Source organism: Petaurus breviceps, unplaced genomic scaffold, assembly GCF_028583685.1.
Source record: "Petaurus breviceps papuanus isolate PSGF00001 unplaced genomic scaffold, PetGlider_PUasm1.0 90654, whole genome shotgun sequence".
NCBI lineage: Eukaryota > Metazoa > Chordata > Mammalia > Diprotodontia > Petauridae > Petaurus > Petaurus breviceps.
Window position 1 is genome coordinate 3,851,044 of NW_027187301.1, and position 21,670 is coordinate 3,872,713.

Consider the following 21,670-nt stretch of genomic DNA (forward strand, 5'->3'; position numbering starts at 1 on the left):
TAAATAAATAAAAAATAGCAATACCCCTTCCCCCATCTGCTCTCTCTTATATCCTCCCCCATCCCCCCTCTAAGTTTCTAGTAGGGCAAGATGGATTTCTATACCCCAGTGCCCGTATAAGATTAGATTTCAATAGAGAGAGAGGGACACTTCAGAGTATGCTTTGCTGGTAGTCTTCAAGAACCCTGGGGTTAGCCTTGTATCTCAGTGAGACATTTGGAATTTTTGGTAGATAGGGTTGTGGGCTTGATCTGTTATTCCAGCAGTAGAGGAATTCCAGATGAGGAAACTCCAATAACACAGGTCAGCATGCATCTGATAGTGTTGGAGTGAGAGAGAAAGTGACTTACCAAAGGCAAGGGTGGGGAACTTTGGCCTTGAGGCCACAGGTGGCCCTCTAGGTCCTCAGGTATATCCCTTTGACTGGATCCAAACTTCACAGAACAAATCCTTTTATTAAGGGGATTTATAAATCAAAGGGCCACACCTGAGGACCTAGAGGGCCACCTGTGGCCTCAAGGCAAAGATTCTCCACCCCTAGCCAAAGGTTACCTAGCTAATATGGGTCAGAGGAAGGATTTGATTCCAGGTGTTCCCAGCTGTAAGGCATTCTCTCTATCCACTATACCACATTTAGATATCATTAATTTGCAAAATATTATATAATATATTACTGAGGCCAACTAAGTAGTACAGTAGATATAGAGTACCAGCCCTGGAGTCAGGTCAGGTCAGAAAGACCTGAATTCAAATCTGGCCTCAGACACTTATTAGCTGTGTGACCCTGGGCAAGTCACTTAACCCCAACTGTCCTCCTCTCCTTCCCCCCCCCCCCAAAAAAAAAGAAATGGGTCATTCTTATGAGAATAACTGAACTTATTTATTTCATGAAGAGCTTGCTAAAGAATTCATATGAATAACTCAAGAGGATGAGTAATAGAGTAAGTTAATAGTGTAAACAAGATCGTAGGTGAACTGTATTTGCCCACCCTTCATTATTTAGTTTTCTATCTCTACCTGTGCCTTCACAACTAACTGAAGGAAAAAGGGTTATGAACTTTGAACCCACTAACTTGAGTTTGAGTGGTAGAGACTTGCCCTAATTATAGAATTTGCAGCTTTAAGGGGCCGGGGGCAGGTTGGGGAAAGGCCTCCCTGCCTTTGACATCAGAGATAGAAAACCAATCAGACATACCTGCTAGAGAAAGTTGAGGGAACTGAGGCAGACAGAGGTTAAGTGACTTGTCCAGAGTCATACAGCCAGTAAGTATCTGAGGCTAGATTTAAAATCAGGTCTAGCTATATAAATGTTAGCTTTTATTAAAATATGGCAAAGGCCTATTGCATTTAGTGTCACTGGTTGGTATACTGTTTTTTGTGGAAATCCCTAAATCTTTAAAAAAAAAAAAAAGGCAGAGAACTTGTTTAATTTATTCAAGAAAATGCTACTTTCCAATAATTTATTGCTTATTTGCATATAAACTCACAGAAGAAATGTGGACTTTATATTAATATAACCTGGACTTTCTAGTCAGTCTAGTTTGTTGAAATTTGACTTAATTGACCTTTGCCTTTTATCTTTAACATTTCAGAAAGCTTTTGATTCTGGTAGGAAAGGAGACCTGTGTAACTTCTGTGTTCTGTTCAGTGACTGGCTAGCCCGGGAGATTGAGAGTTTTGAGTAAATGATGATCATTTGTAATCAGTACTCAGGGGCAGTTTACTGCTTTGGGGAAAAGAACAGGGCCTTCTGCCCTGCTGGAGCCTAATTTGAAGTAATTTAGACTAAAGGTTGAACTTTCCAGGGCTGAACTCCTGAGGGACCAGAAAGTGAAAGAATTAGGTGTCATGATAATGAGCCTATGTTTAGAGAGTGCTTATCTGGGGGAGCACAGACCTCTACAAGACATCCTCCCTATGTTTCTGGCTCCACTGGGATGTACCCACAGTGAGAGCCGGGAATGATAGGAGGCCCTGATGTCAGTTGTTTGGAAACATCATTTTACCTTCTGTCTCAAAGGGAATCCTGACCTGGGAGGGGAGAGAGAGCAATCTCTTTGTTCTGGAAGAGTCAACAGAAATTTAGGGAGGGTCCTGAACTAAGCAAGAACTGGGAAGTTGGAGAAGTTTTATTTGGGCTGACACCAAAACCCAATGGTCCTTTGACATGTAGGAAGGTTGTTCTATCCACCCAAGAAACAGCCTGATACCGAGGGCAGAGTGTTACAGTGAACTTTGAAGATGAAGGGGGTTCTTGTTCCCTTGGGATGAAGCTGGGTTTTCTTAGCTTTGATCTTCTCCTCCCTGAGTAAGATCAGGCCCAACACTGAAAGAGAAAACGGAGAACATGACTGGAGTAGTTTCATTGAGGTATTTAGCACAAGAAGGCAAGGGAAGGAGGTAGAGTCAATACAGCTTGGAAATTGATTAGATAAAAGAAGTGAGGGAGAGGGAAGAATCAGGCAACCCCAAGGTTTTTAATATGGCAGATGGCGTGAATGGTTATACCAATGATAGGTAAAAAGAGTAGTGTCAAAATCCCATGATCAATGAATGCCATCCCTCAGGCAAGTATATTATGCCCTCATTAAAATCTTGGAATATCACACCTAGAAGAGACTTTTGAGATCACCTAATCCAGCATTCTCATTTCCATGAATAAGGAAACTGAGACCCAAAGAGGTGAAGCTCCCAGGCTAAGGTCAAAAGTGAGAGAGACAGTACCCAAACCCATGTCTTCTTAAACTAGAAATGCATTCCCGGCCTCCTCAGAATTTGCTTTTATGGTGTTATGATAACATTGTAGTAATAACTAAAGGGCTACATAGGATTAGGGTTAAATTCCTACAACTCTTAAGGAAGAGCTGTGAGAGGCCTTCCATATTTTCTTGGTGTTCTCTTTATTGGAAAATTTGCTTCCTGACTGAATCTGTTTCCCTGAGAATGTATTTAGTGGGGAAGGAAATGGATTCAAATGGGTTTTTCTCTGGAAATTTTTTATTTTCTGTGTGTAGTGATGGGTGAGTGGGAAAGTGGTTATGTTTTCTGAAAAACATTCAGAATATACAAAGATAGCTGAATAGTTTATGTAATACATCTTAGAATAATCACAGACAGGACCCCCAGGGAATAAAATTATTCCAACTGGCATTCAAAACTAACAGTGATGGCAGGAACATTCCTAGCAGGCAATTTCCAAGCATCCTTTAATAGACACGTCGTAGACGATGAATACTGTGAAATATCCTCTCTCTTTCTAGTATCTATTCTATAAAATTCATTGAGAGGCAGAATTGCATAATGAATAGAGAGTTGGCCTCAAGACCAGGGAGACCTGGTTTAAAGTCCTTCCTGGGACACAGCCTGGCTATGTGACCCTGGGCAAGTAATTTCTTCTCTGTCCTCTAGGCCAGAAGTGTCAAGTGCTGCCTGAACCAGATTAAAGTGTAAATTAGGAACTATTTAATAAAATAAATAAAAATACATTAGAATATAGAGAGTGTTAATATGTGGTTGTCTAAGTGGATATGTGCTAGCAGGGATCTTTATGTATGGTGTAGTTGCACTTTGAATTTGACAGTCCTGCTCTAGGCAACCAAGAATGAATTGCAGACAAATTGGGAGAGGGAGTTTCCTCACCTGCGAGTTCCCTATGACAGTGAAATAACAGGTCTCATATCTCATCCCCTACTAGTCAGATCTGATTCTGTTACCACCCTATTCAGAACCCTTCTCTTCAGAACCTTCAGTCACTCCTAGTGCCTACAAGATAAAGTCTAAACTCCTCTCCCTGACATCCAAGACACTCTACAGTTTGGTTTCCAACCTACTTTTTCAAAACACGTGGCTTCTCGTATGCCAAATAAACTCTGAACAAAATGGACTACTCACCCACCATTCCCAAACATATCCTGGATTTTCCCCCTGTGCCTTTGCTCATGCCGTTCGTCCCCTGTGCCTAAAATTGTCCCCTTCTCTACATTTGCCTATCTGTTCCCATAAATTCTCCCTAGCCTTCAAGGCTGAGACCAGATGTACCTTTTGAAGCCTTCCTTGATTTATCTTCCACCCCCAGTCACTAGTGATTAATCCCGCCTCTGAACTCACGGCACATTGCTTGTATTTTCCTCATGCCCTTACCACGTCCTAATTTGTAGTTTCTATTTGTATCTCTACATTTCTATACATATCTCCCCTACTTTACTTTCAATTTCCTTGAGTTAGGGACTGTGTTCTTCTTTATCCTGACAGTATGTCCCTGGTGTCTACTACCCTGTCTTCCCTGTAGTGCATACTGAGTCAACGAATGAATGAATGGGACCCAGGAGGCCTGGGTGCTGACCCTAATCCTGCCCTTTGCTCACTGTATCCATGGAACAGTCACTTTTACTTTCTTGACCCTTGTTTCCTCACCTATAAAATGAATATATTTCCACTAGAGCTTATTTCTTGTAGAACATTCTAGGGTTCTTTAATCTGAAGCTGCTATTAGGGGTGGGAGGGAGAGTTGAAACCTAATCTGAGTATGTACCCTATCTTAACACTCTACTAAAGTTTCACTACTTGAAGTAATATGGGAAGACCTGTGTGACCTTGTTAAGAAAAAAAAAGTCCAATTTAGAGCATCTCTTTCTGATCTCTCTGTTATCACACAGAATCTGAGTTAACAGAAACCTCAAAGGCCAGATTTTTCAACCCACACGTGAAAAGAATCCAGAATTCCCACTATAATATAGCCAAAAAGCGGTTAATCCAGCCTCCTGAAGACTTCCAATGAAACATTACTTCCTCAAGAGGCCACCCATTCCACCTTTGGATAGCTCTAATTGTTAGAAAGTTTGCTGCCACAGTCTTGGCTCTTTGCAACTTTTACCTGCCAACTTCATGGAAGAAAAGTGAAATCCAATTAAAACTGAGAATGAGGGAAATAGAATGGCAGAAAAGATCCCAGTTGTGACCAAAGTCAGCATAATTTCGAAGTCTCTCAAAGGACTCCAAGGGAGCTACCTCCCTCCAGTCCAAGGCCTGGGGCTTGGTCATTTGGCTAGTTAGTGAATATTTATAGATCTGAAGATCCCACAGCACAGACTCTCTACTGGGCTCTTGAGAAAAGCCATTCATTGCTGACCCAGTTAGTTACTTTCTTTGATTAGCACAGCAGGTTCTATTGATGAAGGAGGAGGCAGATGAGAATTTTTCTAGACTTCAGTGATGCTTTGAATGTTCTGTTGTTTTTTTTTTACTGACTCTGTAATTTCATTGACATACTTCTTCTACCCATTTAGATCAGTACCTTCTCTGAAACTTCTACTCTTAGAAAGTTACCTGGGGCACTGAGATTTTAAGTGACTTGACCAGGGTCACACAGCCCATATGGGTCAAAGGTAGAATTTGAACTTAGGCCTTTGTGTCTCTAGGAATGGCTCTCTACCCACCATGATAAAAGATGTTACTTTCATTTGATGCTTTCATTTAAATTTCATAAACACACTGAGTACTTACTATGTGCAGAGCAACTTAGCAGGCCACAGGGAGACATGGGTTAAAGAAGACCTTTTCCCTTCCCATTGACCTCGCATTCTAGCAAGGAGGCATACCCAAATAATGATGCCCAAAGAAGGTCTCAGAAGACTTGCCATCTGCTTATGACCCAAAGGGTTAATATAAGTGAAGTGATTTTCAAACCATACAGCATTATTTAAAGCTATATTATTACTACTAAATTAAGGAGGATAAATTCTGGAAGTCAAATTTGTTTTCCTTTCATTTCAGTGTTATTTTTATTGCTACCTTGTTTTTATGTCACATTCATTTCCACATCTGTCCCTCTTCCCTTCTCTACCCAGAAATCCATTCCTTATAAGAGATTTTAAAAGAAGGGGAAAAAAAAAACAACGTACCACACCCTGATTATGTCTGACAATATATGCGATATTCTCTAGCCACAGCCCCCTACATTCTACAGTGAAAGGGAAGGAAGGTACATTCTCTTAACCCATTTAATTTTGAGTGTTTTAGTCTTTCTGTTCATGTTGTTTGCATCATTGTACATATTGTTTTCCTGCTTTATACTTATTTCACTCTTTATCAGATTCTACATCTTCCCATGGGAAGGAAAGTTGATATTGGGTGGGGCACAGTCAATAACCAGCATCAAAGTGTGGAACCTTGGCCCTTGAGTTCTAGGCTAGTACATTTATACTTGTGAAAGAAAAGGGTTTTCCCAGGTTTGACTTTTAGGCATGTACTCTAAGGTGTGGATTCTGGAAATCCCTCCAGGTGATTTGTGGGCACAGCTCAGCCCTGGAATATTAGTGTTCTTGAATGTACAAAGTGGGTGAATTTGTAGAGATTTATTTGCAGGTCTGCATAAGAGATTACCAGGGAAGAACATGGAACAGAGCAAAAGCAGTATAAGGAAATGATGAGACTCATATCCAGAATAATCTTCGATTGAGCCTCAACTGAATTTTCAGCCTAAGCACTAGAAAAGTTACGTTTCCCAATGTTACTTTTCCTTGAATATCCTATTAGTAATCAGAGCATTAAGGGCTAATGAAGGGGAGGGGAACCTATGACCTGGAGGCCACACATGGTCCTCTAGGTCTTCAAATGTGGCCCTTTGATTGAATCCAAACTTCACAGAACAAATCTCCTTAATAAAAGGATTTGTTCTGTAAAACTTGGATTCAGTCAAAAGGCCGCACCCAAGGACCTAAAAGGCCATATGTGGCCTTGAGGCCACAGGTTCCCCACCTTCACTAAGATTTTATATGGTATTTTAAGCAATTGTAAGTACGTGTGGAGGTATCTCATTTTATCTTCATAATAAGCCTGGGAGTTAGATGTAATTATCCCCATTTTATAGGTGAGGAAACTGAGGCTAAGAAGAGTTAAATGCATTTCGCAAGGCCATACAAGTAGTGTCAAAGGCAATATTTGAATTCAGATCTTCCTAACTCCAAGTTGAGTGCTAATGACAATATCAACATTCAAACCTTTATTAAAATCTCATTAATTGAAATAATGAAGAAAGGGCCAGTGAGACTTTTTACAAAATCTAAGATGGAGTATTAATCTTTTCCATGCTGTTGTATCACAGAATTTGAACTGGAAGAGACCTCTGAGATCATCTCGTTCAATCTAGACATGAAAAGAACTCCCCCTATAGTATACCTAGCAAGTACCTGTAATATAATACCAAGCAAAGGCAACTTCCCAGGTTCAAAATACCAGCATAGGTGCTCTCTATTTTATTCAGTAACAAACCAAGAACAGAGAAGATCAAAACATGACATCATTCAAAATACAGCATTTACTAAGTGTGATTAAATAATCTCCAAGGCCTACCCCACCCCAGGACTTTCCAATCATTCAATCAATTACAAAGTCTCTGTTCCAAATACTTCTCCACCCCTAGGCTATACCTTAATTAAGTCCACCACAAAGCCCCTCTTCTCAAATGGAGATTAGTTTCCAAACATAAGTAAAATACATTCATTTGCTCAACCATAGAACACAAAAAGGTCAAAAGTTCCCCACCCCTGGATCACATTTGAATCTACCCCAGAGTTACATCAAGTTTAAACACAGCACTTAATACCCAAATGGAGGTCTTTTCTTCATCTTGACACGAGGCAAGTTCTCAGCAATCTTAGTTCCTGGAGAGACAAGGCTTAGCAAGGCCATAAGATACATTGCCAGTCCCTTCATGAATTTATCCTCTGTCTGTAGAACAGCGCTAGAACCCCTGAACACATTAGCAAAGCCCTCTCCCAGGATTTCTGTAAACATACAACAAGAAAATCCTTCTTCAGGGCTTCTGAACCAACAGAAAGGCTCCCAGACCCCTGCAACAACAGTACTGTCCTTCACCAGTGGACAGTATTCATTCTGTCTGCCGGACAGTCTCCAGACCCCTGCAACAACAGTACTGTCCCTCACCAGTGGACAGTATTCACTCTCTGTCTGCAGGACAGTCTCAGGCCTTCTTAACCAAATGCCAGGTTCCAGGACTTCTTCAACAGGACAGTCTTTCACCAGTGGACAAATCTGGCAAAATAACATCAAAACAGACAGACAAAGTACCAGCAAAACAGCCATGTCTCCTCAGTCCTTGGCAGCTCAGGGGGCAGGTCTCAAAAGTCCAGGGCAATTCAAAGCGGCCACCAGCAATCTCTTAGTCTCTCTCCCTCCACGAGGTGCTGCTTCCAAAAAGAACTTCTGCCTCTCTCTTGTCTCTCCAAATCTACATCACCAGCTCCTCCCACTTCAGGACTTTCTTTTCACATCAACAAGCCCATCCCACAGGTGGGATTAACAAACTCTGGGTTTTAATACAATCAATTTGAAAACCAAGCCAATACAGGGGAATCTTTAATTGCCATTACTATCACAGTACCCAACAGCCTTCACTCACTTACTTTAGTGAAGAGAGATCCACTAACCCAGTCATCGGGTCAATGAGCCATTTATTAAGCAGGCACTGTACTAAGCGCTAGGGTTACCAAGCCAAAAAATAGTCCCTGCTCTCAAAGAACTCATATTTTAAAAAATGAAATTTAATTCAATTTCATGTTATTTTTTAAGTCCTCGTTCACTTGCTCCTATCAACTTTTCCTCCCCTCTTTGAGAAAGCAAGAGAAAAAAAACCATTACAAATATATATATTTCTCAACATTATCTATATGTGTGTGTGTTTGGATATGTATACATATAACTATATATTTATGTATGCATATATGTGTGTTGTATGTGTATAAATATGCCTCAGTCTACACTCTGAGGCATCACCTCTCTCTCTCTGGAGGTAGATAGTATCTTTCATCACGACCTCACATGCTCATGTTCTAATAGGGGAGATACCATGTAAATAATTGGGTACAAATAAGATATATACAGGATAAGTTGGAGTTAATCAGCAGAGAGGAGGCACTGGCATTAGTAGAGCTCAGGAAAGGCTTCTGGGAGAAGGTGAGATTTGAACTGGGACTTGAAGAAAGCCAGGAAGCCAAAAGGCAGAATGAGGAGGAAGAGAGTTCCTGCATAGGGGCCACCCTATGGAACAGAGTCTGTGGGGGAGAATAAGATGTAAGAAGACTGAAAGGGTAGGAAGGAACAGAGTTGGGAAAGTTTTAAAATTTGATCCTGGAAGCAATAAGGAACCACAGGAGTTGGATTGAATAGGGGAGTAACACGGTCAGACGTCCAGTTCAGGAAGATCAGTTGGATAAATGAAAGGTGCGTGGAACGGAATAGGGCATGACTCAAGACAAGGCTCCGAGCATCAGACTGTCACAGCAGCCTGGTGCAGGGGATGAAGGCCTGCACCATGCTGGCAGCCAGGTCACAGGAGAGGTGGTTTGAATGAGAGAAGCTGTGAAGGCACAATTGGCAGGACCCTGATAACAAAGTGAAGTCAAGGAGGATGCCCAGATTTCAAGCCTACATGACCTGCAGGATGGTGGCGCTCTGAACAGTAATAGGAAAGTTAGGGAGAGGGGAGGGACTGATGGGTGAGGAAGAGAACGAGTTGTTCTGGACATTGAAGACAGCCCACTCTACTTCTGGACAGCTCCAGTTGTCAGGTGGTGTCATGGTGGTTGTTTTAAAAACAAAAACCTCAAGGCAAACTCTCTACTGCTTTTCATCCATTTCTATTAGTTGTGCTTTATGAGGCCAGTCCCTGTCTCTCCCCCTCTCCCTTCCCCTCTCTCTCTCTTCCCCCTCTCTCCCCTTCCCCCTTTCCTCTCCCTCTTTCCCCCCTCTCTCTCCCTCTTCATCTCCCCCTCTCTTCTCTCTATCTTTCCTTCCCCCCTTAGAAACACACACACACTCACACACAACACATCTTCTCCACACTAACCAACCCTCTTTCCTTCAGCTGATTCTTTTATGGCCCCCATCTTGAGACCCCTGATCAATAACAACACAGGACAGGAGAAAAATCTTTGAATTTAGAGTCAGAGAACTTAGATTTGAATTCTCTCTGATTGCTGACGATTTATGTGACTTTGGGTAAGTTATTTATCCTTGCTGATCTTGGTTTTCTCATATCGAAAATGAAGAGGTTGGGTTCGATGGCCTCTGAGACCCTTTGAGAGCTTAGTCAATGGTCGTGTCACCCCTCACCTGATTCCCCTCCTCTGGACAGTCTCTAGATTGGCAATACCTTTCCTAAGACATGGTCCTTGGCACTAGATCTAACACTGTAGGAGTGATCAGGCAAAGGCAGGATAGACCAAGACTGACATCTCCCATGCCCAAGATCACTCACGCTCTTTTGGTTTCCATACCATACATTATTGCCTCTCATTGAACTTGTCCATCCACCCAAAGCCTAAGAATCTTGTCCTTGTGAAGTTGTTTTTTTGAGGCGCAATGCTATAAAGAGGTTATTTTTTACTTATTTCACCCCATCATTCAACAGATTAGAATCTTTCTGGGTTTTATTTTGGATTTATTTTTGGAGTCTGTTACATAAAAGGTCAGCTGTCCCTCCCTGATCTCTGTCATCAGAAAACATGTGACCTATTCCTCCATCCAAGTCAGTGATAAAAATGTTGAATGGGACAGGAACTAGGACTGATCCTTAAGGCACTGCCTTCTATGTGAAAGACTTCCCTCCATTGAACCGTTATGAGTACTCTTTGGGACCAGTTTTTGAATGAGTTCTAAATCCACCTAATGGCACTCTTTTTTGGCTTATTCACATGAAGAACAATGAGAGGCTTTGTCCATTGCTTTGCTGAAATCTAGGTAAATCCTTTCTATAGAATTCCCCTGATCTTCTCATTTAATAACTTTATCCATAAAGGAAATGAAGTTATTCTGGCATGAATTTCTCTTGATGAAACCATGCTGGCTCTTAGTGATTGCCACATCTCTTTCTAGAGGTTCATAAAACATCCATTTCATAATATAGCCTAGAATTTTTCCAGGAAATGAAGTCAAGCTCACTGGCAAGTTTTCTCTCCTTTCCTCTCTTGTCTTTCTTCCCCTCCCTTCCCCTCTCATCTCCAATAGCATTTCTCCCATTCACCATCATCTTTCAAAGATCACTGATTATATTAATCAGTTCTTAGGGATAGGAAATTTATTAAGCACTTAATACATGTTAGGCCCATAAATATAGTTAACCCAATACTACTCTCATCTGTGTGCTTTCTTTTTCTATCTCCTTACTTAGACTCATAGCAACCTAAATTTTAGAGCTGGAATGACTTCAATTTATCTAGTAACTTATTTTTCTTGTGAATTTTGTAGTCTACACATCAGTTTCCCTATATTGCTAGTTTATATTAATAAGGGTACATTGAAGAATTTTATACATAATGAATACATGATATCCCAAGATGTTGGATGATGATGTATCCAATATCACGGACCTTTAATTGTGAAGATGAGGTTCTCTACACAGAACTTAAGGCACTTTTTTGAAATTCTAGACTTCTGGGTCCTCACTTTCAGCTTTTGCTCCTCCCTTAGCCCTGGATTCTCCTTAGAAAATGAGGTTTTATTGAGAGTGTGCTTTGCCAACTTTAAAGCACTCTCTAAATGTTAGTTTTTCTTATTCTTAAGTAATGCTCCAAAATTTTATGTCAAGTGAATTATTTAAGATCTTATGTTCTATAAATGTCCATTTGTCTCTAACATCTATGGTTACATATGTATCTCATGGGCTGTTTAGGAATTACAGTTTGGTGATTAGTGTTTATAAGGGACGTTAATTAAATCTTGTGTATTTAATGACAGCAATTTGTGAGACATTGTAATCTAGCATAGGTCTCTGGTGAGTTGTAACTCCTCGTTAATTTGCTCTTTTTTTCCTTTTTTTTTTTTTTTACTTCTGAGTGCTTTCCTCCTCCCTTCCCAGTGCCAGGAAGTTCTCTAAAAAGGCCTAGAGAGATGACTTCTTATGGAGGGGAGCCATAGATTCAGCCATCGGTCGGCTCCTTTCCCTCCTCCCTTTGGTCTCAGGCTTCCTTTGGGGCTCAGCCCAAAGCCTACCTTCTATGGGAGGACTTTCCCTTTTCTCCCCCAGCTACTAATGGCTCCCCTTTTTTGACTCCCTTCCATTTCCTCTGTATGTATTCTGTATGTACCTAGTTGTTAACATACTGTCTCCTCCCTTAGAATTTAAGGGTCTTAAGGGACGTTTTTTTTTTGCCTTTATTTATATCACTAGCACTTATTAAAGGGCCTGGCACATAATGAGCATTTAAATGCCTGTTGACTGATATCACATGGTTTGGGTGCCTCTCTTCCTATTTAGGGAGGGGAGCGTGTGAAGGCAGCTAGAGGGAACAGTGGATGGAGCAAGGAACCTAGAGTCAGGAAGTCCTGAGTTCAAATCATGCTCAGATGCTTACTAGCTATGTGAACCTAGACAAGTCACTTAACTCTGCCTCAGTTTCCTTGTCTGTAAAATGAGCTGGAGAAAGAAATAGCAAATCACTACAGTATCTTTGCCAAGAAAACCCCAAATGGAGTCATGAAGAGTCAAGAAATGACCGAATAGTAGCAAATTCCTAATAGGAAGGAGGTTAGACTAGACAAACTCTGAAGTCCCTTTACAATTCAGGTTCAGGGATAGGAAATGAAGCATAAGTGCAGAAAAAAGTACAAACAAAGAATTGTTTGCCCCACATACAAAGTCCTTTCAATTCCATCCCGGAGAACATTCACCAATAAGAACATTCAGTCAATTACTATACACCTGCCCCTTGAAAGATAGAAAGATGGAGAACAATGTTATGAGTCCTTTGGGAGCAAGGGCTGTCTCATGTGGGATAAGACCCATCATCAGTACAGCGAAAGGCAGGATGGACAAAGGAGGAGGCCAGCCAAGATGTCATTAGAAATGTCAGGGCTCCGGTGGGGTGCACATCTGTGGGCCTTGTTCCTGGGGGCAGTTGATGCTGACCAGTCATTTTATAGGGAGTAGGACAGAAGCCAAGTGGGTAACTGTGTTATATCCAACACTAAGGTGGAATAGTCAGTGACTGAGAGGGGGAGGGTACCAGATTGGCCCAGGTTAGACAAAGCGAGCACGTTAAAGTTTCTGTACCAGTTAGCACTGGACTTGAAACCTTGTGTGAATGCTGAACTTCCAGCCTGGGTTAGATAAGGAGAAGAAGGAAGGGAAGGAAATTTGGGATGGGTGCAGCTAGGTGGCACAGTGAATAGAGCAATGGCCCTGGGGTCAGGAGGGCCTGAGTTCAAATCTGTCCTCGGACACTTTATATTTAACTAGCTGTGTGACCTTTGGCAAGTCACTTAACCCTGATTGCCTTGCCTTCCCCCCTGAAAAAAAAATTGAGGTATCTAAATTTGAAAGGATAGAAGTGAGATCCTTTTGGAGTTCACACCATTAATTTTGCAAAGACATTGTCCCAGTGGAAATAAATAGGGTAAAGGAGAAAGAAAAAGGTTGGGGGTGGGGGGTCACAATCAAAGAGCGAATGAAAGACTTGAATCTTCCAGCCAGGCTGTGATGTACCATGGAACAGAGGACTTGGACAGCACATCCTCTGTACTGCTTATCAACACAGAGCAAAGTTAACAATGCTGAGACCTTGGGTTTTGCTGAAATTGTGTGTACTGATAAAGCTGAGTTTTTAAGGCTGGGATTTCAGGGAGACACGTGGTAGTCCAGGAGGTCTGTGAATGCAAAGTGTCTGCAGATTATCATTAGGGAGATAGCAGAGAATCTCTGGTTCCTACAACTGGCCCTGTGGAGATGTTTATCTCTTGGCCGCCGTGTACAGCAGGAGTTCTTCCCACATCGAACACCCAGAAAATAATGTCAAGACACACACACACAAACACAAAGGAATTTTCCAGAATAGAACCTTAGTTCTTCCCTTTAAAGAGACAACCACCAACAAAGACAACTCATTCCTCCATATTGATTTTCCTCTTTGGAGTGACCCGTTGTTTGTCCTAGATACCTGAGAAAGGAAGTTTGCGGGCTCAACTCTAGGCCTCTTAATGCCAGTGTTCAAAGGTTGATGTTCCTCCAAAAAGTGAATGGTACCCGATCACTGGCTAACAAAGTACTTGAAATAACAAAGTGTTTGGTGCCAGCTTGGTTTGTGGATGAACCAAATTATCTGTCATCATTCCAGGATGTGATAAAGTAATGTAGAACAGTAAAAAGAGTGCTGGATTTGGAGTTGAAGAACCTTTGTAACATGCTGTGTCACCTTGGAAAAGTAATTCCACTTGTCTGGACCTCCGTTTCCACATTTTGAAAATGAGGGAGTTAGACCATATGACCTCTAAAGGCCCTGTTAGTTCTAAACCAATGATCATGTGGCACTTTCATGTTGACCTGGAGGTTATCCGGACCAGGATTTAGATGGCACAGTGACTAGAAAATGTTGAACTTGGAGCCAGGAAGACCTGAGTTCAAATCCTGCCCGAGATACTTACTGACTGTGTGACCGTGGGCTAACTCCTTCGTTTTGTAGATGAGGAAATTCACTCCCAGAGAGATGTGGTGACTTATAAAGTCAGGATGTAAGCCTAATCCAGCAATGTTTAGAAATATACCATGGAACCCTAGAGTAAGCAAGGCCCCTTTGCCTTGATGGGGAGCAGGAGGTAGGGAGTGGAGAGCTGATGAAATCACTTCAAAGCATTTATTTTATCTCTTTAAATGTTGATAGTTCTGACAAAAGTTGCAGTGATAGTCAAAGAGACTAAAGTAGGGTCAGCTCGAGTATTCACCTGTGGCAATGTCTAAACTCAGAAGTGAAGGCCATAGAAACAAGTCCTCAGGTTAAGTCCCTTAACTTCACTGTGCTTCCATTCCTAATCTATAATATGAAGAAGCTGAATTCCCTGCTCCTAGGGCCCCCCTCCAGCTCCAAACTTATGATCCTTTATAAATACATAAAAGGTATGACACATCTATTTCATACTTTCAGATCGACAAAGTGCTTTTCTCCAGGCCTGGTATCAGGAAGACCTGAGTTCAGATCTAGCCTCAGACACTTAACTAGTTGTGTGATCATGGGCAAATCATTTAAACCTATTTGCCTCAATTTCCTTATCTGTAAAATGGACTGAAGAAAGAAATGGCAATCCACTCTAGGATCTTTGCCAAGAAAACCCCAAATGGAGTCATGGAGAGTTGGGCATGATAGAAAAATGACTAAACAGCCACAAAATATAATATATGTATAGCCATTAAGGACTTAACTTGTGGTATAGGGAACTCCTAGGTTTGGAAATGACCACTACCAATGCAGGTCAGTAATTTCTTTGCAACTTAGTTTTCCAGAGTTGCTTAGAGCCCTTAGAGGTTAAATAATTTGCCTGACTGGGGAATAGAGATCCACCATGCCCTACTGAAAAGTCAGAGGGGGGGAGGGGAAGATATGGGAGAGAGCAAATTGGGGGAGGGGATATTCAGTGGGATGGCTGAATGTGGGAAGGGGAAAAATGGGGAGAAGATTTGTAACTCAAAATCTTGAGGAAATGAATGATGTAAACTAAAAAATAAAAAGAGAGAAAAAAAAGTACTACTCAGGAAAATAAAATAAATAACTTGCCTGAAGTCTTGTAGGAAAGAGGGGTATGCTTTTTGGGGATAAAGGTATTATATTAAAATCCCAAAATGGTGATAATTTAAGGATATCCTAATAGTGGTCCATAAGGTTAATAGAATTTCCATAGGGTTATGAGGCACTCAGCTATTTCAAGGGTCTTTGGAGAACAGAATGTGTGTTCCCAAGTTTTGCTGAAACAAACTCATTTACTTTCCAATCTATTCTGAACTGTCTCCCTGTGGATTATCCATAACCAATATCTAATCTCAGAATAGCTTTGCTTTGCCTCCCAGCGTGGTTCTGGACCACTTCCATGCACTGTTGGTGTAAGCTCAAGCAGTAAGACCTCATTTTAATATCAGCTAAAACTTGGCATCCTTAGGAAGGGAAGCTGCCAAATCATATGATATAGGCCTAAGAAAGCAAAAATGATTTAAGAGTTCTCTGTAATATCACTCCCTTCCATCAATACATCCAGTAGAGAGTTGAATGTAATGATTTACTTAGATCTAAAATATAACTTAGTTGTTGTTTGGTCTAGAGGTTGGAAACCCAGTGCATTATGGGGTATTTGATATAATATAAGGCTTTTCCTTGAAGATAGTAAATCAATAAATCAGGAGTTGGGGCAGAAGGAGTGAGAAGGGTCAAGGATGGAAATCATGGGATCGTGTATTCAGAGCCAGAAGGATTCTTGGATGTCATACGGTAACACCTTCTTTTTTAAATGAGGAAACTGAGGTCTAGAGAGGCTGAATGGTTTTCCCCTATTGAATGATTGATTTTCACATAATTACAAGGGCCCTGGTGGAACTCAAATTCCAAATCCTTTGCTCTTTTCAGTACACCACAACAGACTGGGCCTGTTTGTGTCTTCTTAGAGCTGCTGTGGTCTGAGCCCCTGGATGGACACTGCTTGGTAACCAGGCATCCTGAGAATGTGCTTGGTTTGCTCTAGGGATTGTAACTGGGTCTGTTGGCCTGCCTGACCCTTATTTGCATCTTCTATTCCACCTCTGTCTCCCTGCAGATGCTTACTCAGTCTCTTCGGGTGAAAATGGAGGCAAGTCAGAGTCTGTGGCCAATCTTCAACCTCAGTCTTCCTTAAACTCCATCCAAAGCTCTCCAGGTCCCAAACGGTCCACCAACACCCTCAAGAAATGGTTGACCAGTCCTGTGCGCAGACTCAACAGTGGCAAAGCCGAGAGCAACATCAAAAAGCAAAAGAAAGTACGAGACGGTCGGAAAAGTTTCGATCTGGGATCCCCCAAGACTGGAGATGAAACCACTCCACAGGGGGACAGTGCTGATGAGGTACTTAGCCTGTGGGTCCTTGGGTGGTGCTGGAAAGTGGCCTACAGATGGGGAAGTAGGGGGAGGTGTGATTTTGGGTCCCTCTTAGTTAAGCCTTCATTTCCTTTCTACCATAGCTTTTTACCTCCTCTATAAGCTTCTCCTTCGAGTTAAGGAAATGCAATTTTTTTTAGCTTCTCCAAAGCCTATCAGTCATAATCATTATGCTCAGTATTCACTAAAACAAGGAATCATATATTGACTCATATCAGAATGACTGATCAGACAGAGATTTCTGGGACTGAAATCAAACAGAATCTTTGGAACTAGAAGAGAAAGCTGCCATTTATTTAATCTAGTACCTCTAGTATTAATTAATCTAGTATTTATTTAATCTCATCTGGACTTCATCTAAACAGCCCCCAATCATCTAGATTAAAGCTGTAACAAGTGGTTACATTTACCATAGCAAAGAGAATCCATAGCCACCTTTTTGGAGAGTAGGAGATGTGGGATAGATACAGGTGGTTCCTCAATTTTCAACCTGGTCCTGTAGTTTTTATTTTGAAAGCTATCAAACCAAGTATATTGTGTTTGCATCAGAGTATGGCAGAAAGGCTAAGAGTTGTGGAATCAGAAGGCATGGGTTCAAGTCCTGCCACTGCCACTTAACTACCTATATGATATTGGAAAAGTCACTTAACTTCCCTAAGTCTGTTTCCTCATTGGTAAAAACAAGGGGGACGGGGTGGCACTAGGTGGCCTTTATGACCCCTTCTACCTCTAAGGAGAAAGACACAACATTTATTAAGTACTTATTGCGTAGCAGGCTCTTTGCTAAGCTCTAGGTCCATGATGCTATGGTTCTATGACTTAATGGTGCTTTCTTGGTTGTAGAAGAGCAAGAAAGGTTGGGGTGAAGACGAGCCAGACGAAGAATCCCACACACCACTTCCTCCGCCAATGAAAATCTTTGACAACGACCCCACACAAGATGAAATGGTAGGTTCTCTTGACCACCTCCATGCATGATGGAACAGGTCTTTTGTCTCCTGTGTGATGTTTGCTTGTAGCATCTTTTCCCCACCTTTATCCCCTTTCAAGTGTAAACTACAACCATTTTAGGTCCTGCCCATGATAGGTTCCAGGTTCTACCTGTGTTGGACTATAGGCTTGAATTCTCTGTTGTCTAACCCAGTAGGAGAGTACTGGCTTGACATCACATGGTGTGGATTCTTCAGATAAGCCTTTATCATCTTTTTCCAGTAACCAAAGGGTGATGCTTCTGGATTTGTCAGCAACAGCAACTGAAATTAAAAGGAGCTCTCTAGAGCAGAGGTGTTGGACATGAGATCCGAATGTGTCCCACCACACTTTTGAGTGTAGCCCAAACCAGATTCAAATATAGTTCCTATCTAATTTCAATTTGTTGATTTATTAATAGAAAAAGAAATATATAAACATATGTGGTTTTCTAAGTCAATGTGCAGCCCACAAGGATTGTTATATATGGTTTAGTGGCCCTGTTTCTCTTTGGGTTTGATACCACTGCTCCAGAGGAATAAGCCCAAGGAAAGCCAGGTTGGGATACATGTGGCCCTGCAAGGCCTAGAGACATTAATGTACATTTCATTCCATGATGGTCTATTTTCTGGTCCAAAACCTAAATTCTCCTCCCTAGAAGATTGACCATCAGATGGTTTGGGGATTTTTTAATGTTTCTTTTTGTTTGTTTGTTTGTTTTGTTTTGTTTGGGTTGTTTTTTTGTTTTGTTTTGTTTTACTTTATTTTATTTTTTTAGCCATAGAGGTTCCCAAAGATTATCTGACTGAGGCCTAGGGGGTTACTGTCCATATTGGTGAAGTGGAATATCCACACCAAGGAGTAACTCACTAATCTTTGAATGACGAAAGTAAACCCAACTTATAATAACAAAAAAAACCCACTTAGGACAAGTACCATCACTCTATACCCAAATCATGTTCTAGAAGCCTTGCTTGGATGAGGAAGGAGGCAGTGAAGTATAAAGAGGCTAATTAATAGAAGGACCAGAATTTAAGAATAACTCAAAGGACCAAATTGATATAGTGCATTTTTTTAAATCCACAAGGCAAATAAAATAGAGATGATAGAATCAAAATTTTAATTTCAAAATAAAATGATAATATCTACTTGTAATTATTTATATTTCTAGTCAGTTTGCACAGGTAGGAAAAGTTATAGTGAATTGTAAATTATAGTAAATCATAAATAATAAAATTATTATATTTTTATTTTTCTATCAGTTAACATTCCTGATCCTTCTGGTATCAAGCCAAGGGTGCATTAGGGCAGTGATGTTGAGCTAAGATGGGAAACTGAAATATTTTAAAAAAGAATTCTCCCTCTCCCCAAGGATCTTCACATTGCATAATTAATGGATCCATTCAGGTGGCAAAGACTCAGTGAGAGCAGATAAGTCAACATCTACCCTTTGGGCTCCTCTTAGAGGTGGCCATCCTATATCAAGTGACTCAGCTATTAACAAGTGCTGAGACTTGGGGTGGCTGAAAGTCCAGGTATTAACACTTAGTCTGTGGGTAACTTGCTTGTTTTTCCTCATTGTACTTTCTCTTGCACTGAGAACTTTCATGTTGCTGTTGCCTCATTGATTTTTTGTGTCTCAATGTCATAAGCAGGCTTCCAGAGCCCCGACCTCTGGGAGAGAAGCACTGGGTCCTAGGGGACCCTGGAATGGAGCATTGTGACTTCAGTTTTGTTTTTCTGTTTTTTTTCTAACTTTCATTTCATTGTTTCACCTTACACAATTTTGGTTACTTGCTCTACCATTGTTCTCCTTTCACCCCACACATCCTACCTTCATGACTACCTACCCTAATTGAAGTTATCATATCTTGGGAAGACCAAAGCCCACAATCAGGCACTCATTGGTCTTGACCTAATTCAAGTGAGGCTACTTTAGGTTTATTGACAAATGCCTTTTGGGTTTTCACGGAATTCCCATCCTTGCTTTGATCCTTTCTGCTTGTAATTTTAACCTGAGTGTATCATTTTCTACTGCTCAAGGTAGGGACCCCCCCCCCATTCACCCTTGTTTTAATCAGTGGGACCCATCTTCTAAGGAAAGCATAAGTGTTTTTCTATTCAGCACATTTCTTAAGGAATTACTTTCCAAGGTTGCTGGGATAAAATGTGTATGATAAGAGGACAGGACTAAGAAGGCTAAGTAATACACCTGACTTCCCCTGCCTCAGTCAAAATATTTCTCTTTTTGCTCTAGGCCTTGGACTAACACACTGACTTGACTTGCTTTGCTCTGACCTTTCCAAAGACTGGTCCTTGTAAAGTGTTCTATAAACAGTGATAGCGATGGTATCTGCATTAATGCCCCACTATCTTCCACCCCAGACAATCTGCAATTAGCTACCAAATTGCATAAGAGAGCTAAAGTTCACTGGCCTAAACTCCCCTCTTCTGATTCCCTCTGACATGGCTTGTTTAGCAGGAAAGGATGTTTTGTTCTGGCTAATATTTGACCAGGAACTGAAACTCTATCCTTTCCTTTGACCACAATAAAAAAATTTGTGTACCTCCTCTCTAAGGAGGCAGGATGGGATCAGGGCCTCCACAGTACCTGTTTTAGGACCTACTGACATTGTTGGTTTCTATATTTTGGTTTTGTTTTTTTTAAATGATGCAAAGTCAAGTACTTTTAGGTGGTGTGGCCCTCAGGATGGTTCCTAAATAAACTTGAAAACATACACACAGAGGGTTAATTCTCTCTCTTCTCAAAAATAAATAGAAATAATAGAAAAAGCATATGTTCTCCCTCAATGAGACCAAGAGTCCCCCAGGAAAAGTGAGTTTCTCCAGACTACTGGCATAATAACCAGATACAGCGGAATTCTTTTGAATGTGTTTTTTTTTTTATTTTAAAAGATATTTTATTGATTTGTTTGTTTTTAAATCACTTTTTTTTCCCAAATATATCCCTCACTCCCCTTCCCCTGCTATCCTTTAAAACTAAAAAATAAAAGAGGAAAATAACACATTTCAGAAAAAACTGCCAACACATCAGCTACATCCAATAGTATCTGTAATATTCCACACTTGGTTTCCCCACCTAGCAAAAAAGAGGATGAAAGTACATTTTCTTAACTCTTCTCTGGGACCAAACTTGGCTATAGTTGCCCAGCACTCAGTTTCCCTTTTTTAAACATAGCAGTGGCCTTTCCTGTAGTTGGATAATGAGGCGGGCATGAGCTCAGCACACGTTCTGAAGTCAAATGTTCCTCATTCCACCCCCAGCAGCTGTCTCTGCCTTCCTTTATTCCCGCTGTGGGCTTTGGACTATGTCTGGCCTAGGTGTGAGATGCACTGCTGTTAAAATTCAGACTTTCTTCTCAAAGCTCAGACTTAATTATTAGATGCCACCTTAGTCCTCTTCCCACCCCACTCAGAACTGAATGCTACAGAAATTTGTTGGGGATGAGGTGAAAGGGCCTAGTTTTGTGTTTTTGAAAATAAAAATAAAGGCTGCAGACACCCAAAGTCTAACAGATAAGTCAGCTGGGGACAAAAGGAACTTGGGAGGTGGGAGGGCAGACCCCAGTTCTGCCAAATGATAATTGATTTTGCTTGTGTAATGTCCCAGATCACTTTAGGACTGCTTGTGCACAGAACACTGTGCAAGGTGCTTCTCTCCAGGCAAGCCCTAGGTACTATTCATGTTGCTGGAGACTGCTGCAAGGATGACCTCAGAATTCTCCTGGCTTCCCCCCTTTTCTGCTCCCTCCCTCCCTCCCTTCCCTTGCCTCCCA

General features: G+C 41.2%; 1 protein-coding gene across 6 annotated transcripts in view; it reads left to right on the forward strand.

Moving 5' to 3' along the window:
- KALRN (kalirin RhoGEF kinase) overlaps positions 1–21,670 on the forward strand; it is a 982,696-nt gene that overhangs the window by 832,979 nt on the left and 128,047 nt on the right. For all 6 annotated transcript variants that reach the window (XM_069064963.1, XM_069064965.1, XM_069064964.1 and 3 more), the window contains 2 exons: positions 16,588–16,871; positions 17,748–17,852. In XM_069064963.1, coding sequence (XP_068921064.1) covers positions 16,588–16,871; positions 17,748–17,852 — 389 coding nt within the window. The remainder of the gene's footprint in view (positions 1–16,587; positions 16,872–17,747; positions 17,853–21,670) is intronic.